The sequence below is a fragment of the Leptonychotes weddellii genome, chromosome 1 (assembly GCF_054177405.1).
Source record: "Leptonychotes weddellii isolate Sample4059 chromosome 1, ASM5417740v2, whole genome shotgun sequence".
NCBI lineage: Eukaryota > Metazoa > Chordata > Mammalia > Carnivora > Phocidae > Leptonychotes > Leptonychotes weddellii.
The window spans coordinates 59,597,670-59,605,010 of record NC_138369.1 but is presented as its reverse complement, the minus strand read 5'-3'; the positions used below and the strand labels follow the sequence as shown (position 1 = coordinate 59,605,010).

At 34.9% G+C, this 7,341-nt stretch overlaps 1 protein-coding gene across 1 annotated transcript in view; it reads left to right on the top strand.

The window, feature by feature from the left end:
• The first annotated feature begins 257 nt into the window (after nucleotides 1-257).
• The window catches only part of LOC145715887 (serine/threonine-protein kinase ULK4-like), a 226,023-nt gene continuing 218,939 nt past the window's right edge, over nucleotides 258-7,341 (top strand). Inside the window, exon 1 of the mRNA XM_081824974.1 lies at nucleotides 258-396. Coding sequence (XP_081681100.1) covers nucleotides 321-396 — 76 coding nt within the window. The 5' untranslated portion in view covers nucleotides 258-320. The remainder of the gene's footprint in view (nucleotides 397-7,341) is intronic.

Genomic DNA, 7,341 nt, shown 5'->3' with positions numbered 1-7,341 from the left:
CCCCATCTAAAGCCCAGAGGGCTGTGTGGTTGTCACTCAGCTGTGCATGGGGGACTGCATGCAGCAGCACTGGTGCTCTGAAGGGTTCATGCTGCCTCCCAGCTGACTTAACACACTGATGGGGTGTGGGAGTGCCTTAACGCAGAAGGATCTGCTTCATTAAAGCGGAGAAAGATAATTATTTGACCTTGTGCAAAGAATGAAGGGATGGAGGTCATTTGATCATTTGTCTCTATCATGATGTAATTACAATTCTGTATAGTTATGATGGAAATTGTGATCTATTGCAGGAACATCAGGAGAACATTCTGGGTAACACCATGCAAAGTGTGATTGCATTGCTCAACAATCTGGTTGCCTGCAAAGATTCAAATATGAAGCTACTTTATGAACAAGGTAAATGCTTCTTAGAATTCATTTTGAGTCTTGATTTCTGCCTATTTGTTATTTTCCTCATCATATGTAGCGGGGAGTCAAGAAGTGCTATTCAAAGTTGATGAATCAAAATAGACATTTAAGAATCTATAAATAATAATAATGTTATCAGCAAAAATAGGAAATGTGGTTAGATTGTGGTAGTTTCTCTAAGTTCATTTATTTTCCTTTAGGGCTCAAAGTTTCCTTCCTCCTATAGATACTGTTACAGATGATAAACCAAGAAGTACAAGTGTAAGCATGATAGTTAGACTTACTGCTGTCAATCAGAATAAAAACATATTTAGTCCAAAGCATCTTGGAAAATGAGATCGGATGAGTTGAGGGTGGCTTTATGTTACATCTTATGCATACCTATAACATTAAGATTAAAAACGTTTTTAAAGACTTTATTTTTTTAGACCAGTTTTAGGTTTAAAACCACATTGAGAGGGAGGTACAGAGATTTCCCATATAACCCCTGCCCCCATTTATATCCTCCCCTTTTAATTGTCTTTTTATTGTCTCTATAGTTTTGTCTTTTCCAGAATGTCATAGTTGGAGTCCTACAGTATATAGCTTTTTAGGATTAGTGGTTTTCACCTAGTGATATGCATTTCCAGTTCCTCCATGTCTTTTTTTAAAAAAAATTTATTTATTTATTTATTTATTTGACACAGAGAGAGATAGAGATAGAGAGAGAGAGCGCAAGCACAAGCAAGGGGAGACAGGCAGAGGGAGAGGGAGAAACAGGCTCCACGCTGAGCAGGGAGCCCCATGTGGGGCTCGATCCCAGGACTCTGGGATCATGACCTGAGGTGAAAGCAGGTGCTTAACCGACTGAGCCACACAGGTGCGCCCGCCCCTTCCCCCTTCCCCCCCCCCCCGGTTCCTCCATGTCTTTTCATGACTTGTTAACTCATTTCAACAATGAATAATACTCCATTTGTCTGGATATACCACAGTTGTGTGTGTTTTTTTTTTAAATCCATTCCCCAGCTGAAGGGTATCTTGGTTTCTTCTAGGCTTCATAACAAGGATGTTGTCATCTAAATTAAGTCTAGAGATACATGAGACCCCTTGGGTACATTTTTGTCAGCTCCTTGAATTTTGGTCCTCTCAAACTTGAAGACCTGTGAACTAAGGACACAAGTTATCTGCTCTGCCACATTTTTAGACTCAATGAGGAGACACAGAAAGAAGAACCCTCATAGAAACTCTTATTTAAAAGGAAAAACTAAAAGGACATAGCAGTCACTGATGCATGACAATGTTGAAATCTTGGCAAACACATTTTCTGATTTCCCTTTGTTCCACAGGGGGGAAAAATATCCCACTTTGAGAGTACTCCCTGCGAATGCTTCTCTATGGCTCTTGCCTCTAACTTCTGGTTCATTGTTCTTTTTCCATAAAGATGGCCCATCATTGTAGCTGAGTAGGATTCTAAGCCTGATTCCTATCTATAGACATTTGGGGCCCTATAACTTCTTTTCATTCTAAAAGAAATTATCCCTATTCTTTTTAGTCCGAATCGGTGGTGTTTCTTACAATATAAGTCTAGCAAAATCTTTGTTAGGTTCTTATAAATTTTTTTCTAGTTTTATTGAGAAATAAACATCACTGTATAAATTTAAGGCATACGGCATGCTGGTTTGATTTGCATATATATTGTGAAATTACCACAATAAGTTCAGCTAATATTCATCTTCTATAGAGAGAATAAAAAGAAATGAAAAAAATGGGCATTTTTTTCCTTATAATGAGAACTCTTAGCATTTACTCTTAACAATTTTCCTATATATTGTATAGCAGTGTCAGCTATAGTCATCATGTTGCATATTACATCCCTAGTACTTGTTTGTTCTTACAGCTGGGGGCTTGTACCTTTTGACCACCTTTTTCCTATTCCTCCTCTCTGCACCGTCCATCTGTAGTAACCACATACATGCATACACATACATACATACATACACACATACCATAACTTCTTTATCCATTTATTGGTCAAAAGATACTGAGGTTGTTTTCATGTCTGGCTATTATAAATAATGCTGCTATGAACATGCAGGTGCAGATATTTTTTGAGTTAGTGTTTTTGTCCTATGGCTATATTCCCAGAAGTAGAATTGCTGGATCACATGATAGCTCTATTTTTTTTTTTTTAAGGATCCTCCATCTTGTTTTCCATAGTGGCTGCACCAATTTACTTTCTCACCAACAGTGAACAAGGTTTCCTTTTCTCATCTATGCCCTTGTTAGCCCTTATCTTTTTGATGGTGGCTGTTCTAACAGGCCTAAGATGGTATCTCATTGTGGTTTTAATTTGCATTTTTCTAATGACCAGTGATGTTGATCATCTTTTCACTTACCTGTTGGCCTTTTGTGTATCTTCTTTGGAGAAGTGTGTATTCAGGTCCTTTACCCATTTTTTAATTGGGTTACTTTTTTTTTGCTATTGAGTTGTAATGTTTCTTTATGTATTTTGGATATTACTGCCTTATCAGATACGTGGTTTGCAAATATTTTTTTCATTTCATAGGATGTCTTTTCACTTTCTTGATGGTTTCTTTTGCTGTACAGAAGCTTTTTAGGAGTTTTTTTTCTACTTCTGTAAAAATGTCATTGGCAACTTCATAGGGATTGCATTGAATATATAGATGGCTTTTTGTATTTTTGCCATTTTAATGCTATTAATTCTTCCAATCCATGAAGACAGGATACCTTTCCATTTCTTCCTTTCTTCTTCAATTTCTTTCATTAACATCTTGTATTTTTCAGAGTAGAGATCTTTCACTTCTTTACTTAAATTTATTCCTCAGCATTTTGTTGCTTTTGATGCTATTGAAATTCGGATTGATTTCTTTTTCATAAAATTCATTGTTATCATTTAGAAATGCTACTGATTTTTTTGTTAATTTTGTATCCTGCAACTTTACTGAATTTACTGATTACATCTAACAGTTTTTTGGTTGAGTCTTTAGAGTTTCTTTATATAAAGTAATGTCATCTACAAATAGAGACAGTTTTACTTCTTTGTTTGCAATTCCTTTTACATGTCTTTGTAGTGACTTTTATTTCTTTTTCTTCCCTGATTGTTCTTGCAAGGACTTCTAGTACTGTGTTGAAGAGGAATGGTGAGAATGTGCACCCTTGTCTTTTCCTGATCTTAGAGGAACAGCTTTCAACTTTTCACAATTGAGGATGATGTTAAACTGCAGGATTGTCATATATGACCTTTATTATGTTGATATGTTCTTTTGATGGCTAATTTGTTAGATTTTATCATGAATGGATGTTGAATTTTGTTAACTGCTTTTTCTTTGTCTATTAAGATGATCATATGATTCTTTTCATTCTATTAATGTGATGTATCACATTGATTTTGCATATGTTGAACCATCCTTGAATCCCACTTGATCATGGTGAATGATCCTTTTTAATGTGCTGCTGACTTTGGTTTGTTAGATAATTTTTGCATCTGTATTCATCAGGGATATTGGCCTTTAGTTTTCTTTCTTAGTAGTGTCCTTTTGTGGTTTTGGTAACAGGATAAATGCTGGCTTTGTAAAATGAGTTCAGGAATGTCCCCTGCTCTTTTGATTTTTTGGAAGAGTTTGAGAAGAATTGGTATTCTTCTTTAAATGTTTGATAAAATTCATCAATGAAGCCATCTGGTCCTGGACTTTACTTCATTGGGAGGTTTTTGCTTACTGATTCATTATCCTTACTAGTAATCAGTCTGTTTTTTCCTGATTTTCTGTTTTTTCCTCATTCAGATTTTCTATTTTTTCCTGATTCAGTATTGGTAAATTGTACATTTCTAAGAATTTTTCCATTTCTTGTAAGTTGTCTAGTTCATTGATGTATTGTTGGTTCATAGTAGCCTCTTAATGATCCTTTGAATTTCTGTGGTATCCATTGTAATGCCTCCTTTTTCATTTATAATTTTGTTGATTCAAGTCCTTTCTCTCTCTCTCTCTCCCTCCCTCCCTCCCTCTCTCTCTCGGTTAATCTAACTAAGGGTTTGTCAATTTTGTTTATCTTTTCAAAAGAACCAACTCTTAATTTGGTTAATCTTTGCTACTGTTTTTCTGTTTTCTATTTCATTTATTTATGCTCTAATCTTTCTTATTTTCTTTGGGCTCAGTTTTTTTTTTTTTTTTTCCTAATTGAAGTATAGTTGAGTTTCTGGTGTACAACATAGTGATTCGACAAGTCTATACATTATGCTGTGCTCATCACAAGTGTAGCTACTATATGTCACCATACAATGCCATTATATTATTAGTTGGTTTGTCTTTTTCTGGCTCCTTAAGGTGTAGATTTAGGTTGTTTCTTTGGGGTCTTTCTAGCTTCTTAATGTAAGTATTATTACTGTGAACTTCCCTCTTAGAACTACTTTTGCTACATCCCATAAATTCTGATATGTTTCTAGTTCCATTTGTCTCAAACTTTGTTTTAAATTTCACCTGTAATTTTTCTTTGACCCACTGGTTGTTCAGGAGAGTGTTTAATTTCCATGTATTTGTGAATTTTCCAGTTTTTCTATTGTTAGTGATTTTTAGTTTCATGCCATTGTGATCAGAGAAGATACTTGATATTGTTTCAGTCTTTTAAAATTTGCTAAGACTTATTTTGTGGCCTAATGCATGATCTATCTTAGAATGTAGTCAGTATGCATTCAAGAAGAATGTAAATTCTGCTGTTGTCGGATAAAATGCTCTGTGTATGTCTGTTAGCTCTATTGGTGTCTAATGTTCAAATCTGCTGTTTCCTTATGGATTGTCTGTCTGGATGATTTATCCATTGTTGAGAGTAGGGCATTAAAGTAACCAACTATTACTGTATTACTGTTATTTCTCCTTTTATATCTGTTTTTACTTTATACATTTAGGAGCTCCAATGTTTGGCACATAAATATTATTTTTTTAGGGGCGCCTGGGTGGCTCAGTCGTTAAGCGCCTGCCTTTGGCTCAGGTCATGATCCCAGGGTCCTGGGATCAAGCCCCACGTCGGGCTCCCTGCTCGACGGGAAGCCTGCTTCTCCCTCTCCCACTCCCCCTGCTTGTGTTCCCTCTCTCGCTGTGCCTCTCTCTGTCAAATAAATAAATAAAAATCTTTAAAAAAAAAAATTATTTTTTTAATTTTTTATTTAAATTCAATTTAGTTAACATATACTGTATTATTAGTTTCAGGGGTTGAATTTAATGATTCATCAGTTGCATGTAATACCCAGTGCTCATAACATCAAGTGCCCTCCTTAACATCACCCAAATACCCCATCCCCCCACCCTCCACCCCTCCAGCAACCCTCAGTTTGTTTTCTAGAGTTAAACATCTCTTATTTATAATTGTTATATCTTCATGTAATGATGTCTTCATCATTATATAATGATCTTGTTTGTCTCTTTATCATTTGTAGTTGAAAATTCATTTTGTCTGTTATAAGTATAGCTGCTCCTGCTTTTTTTGGTTACCATTTAATTAAAATGTCCTTTTCTATCCCTCACTCTCAGTGAAGTCTCTTGTAGCCAGCATATTGTTGGATTTTTTTAAAAATCCATTCAGGAATTCTAAGTCCTTTAATTAGATAATTTAATCTGTTTCAAGTAATTATTGACAGGAGGGACTTACTGTTGCCACTCTGTTGGGTGTTTCTGGTTATCTTATAGATTAATTGTTCTTTGTTTCTTATCCTGCTTTTTATGAGTTTTGATGTCTTTTGCCATCCCTGTACTTTGACTTCTTTATCATATTATTTGTGTAAGTATTATAGGTTGTTTCCTTGTGGTTATCATAAGGCTTACATAAGATATTTCAAACTTGTAACACGCTATTTTAAGCTGATAACAACTTCAGTAGAATTTTTAAACTTGACAATTTTACTTCTGTCAGGTTATTGCTGTTACAATTTATGTGTTTTTTATATTGTGTAATTAATAACAGATTATTGTAGTTATTATTTTTAATACATTAGTTTTTTTATACTTGTGAACTAGAGTTGTAAGTGAATTATTCACCACTATTACCATATTGCAGAATCTAACTATGCCTATATACTTAAACCATTACCAGTGAGATTTATACTATCTTTTTATATTTTTATGATGGTATTTTACTCTTACTTCCACTCAAGAACTTCCTTTAGCATTTCTTGTAAGGAAGTTCTGATGGTAATGAACTCCTTTTGTTTGTTTAGGAAAGTCCTTATTCCTTCTTTTCTGAAAGACAGCTTCATGGGGTTTAGAATTCTTGGTTGACAGTTATTCTCTTTCAGTATTTTAAATATGCCATCCCATTCTCTCCTTGCCTGAAAGTTTCTGTTCAGAAATTTGTCAGTAGTCTTGTGGGGGTTCCCTTGTATGTAACTTCCATCTTTTCTCTTGCTGTTCTTTAAATTCTTTCTTTGTTTTTGGCTTTTGACAATTTAATTATAATGTGTCCCTGTAACTCTATTCAGGTTCAACCTATTTGGGATCCCTTGGGCCTAAGACGTGGAGATGTCCATTTTTCTCCCCATCTTCTGGATGTTTTTGGCCATTGTTGCTTTAAGTATACTTTCTGTTCCTTTCTCTTCTCATTCTGGAATCTCCATAATGTGGATATTGTTTCCTTTCATAGTGTCCCCATAATTCATATAGGCTTTTTCACTCTTTCGTTGCTTTTTCCTTTTGCTTTTATGACTGTGTAATTACCATGTCCTATACTCTAGGGCACTGGTTCTTTCTTCTGTATTGCTGGGTCTACTTTGGAAACTCTATTGAATTCATCAGTTTAGTTATTGTATTTTTTTTAAATTTTTTATTGTTATGTTAATCACCATACATTACATCATTAGTTTTTCATGTTGTGTTCCATGATTCATTGTTTGTGCATAACACCCAGTACTCCATGCAGAATGTGCCCTCTTTAATACCCATCACCAGG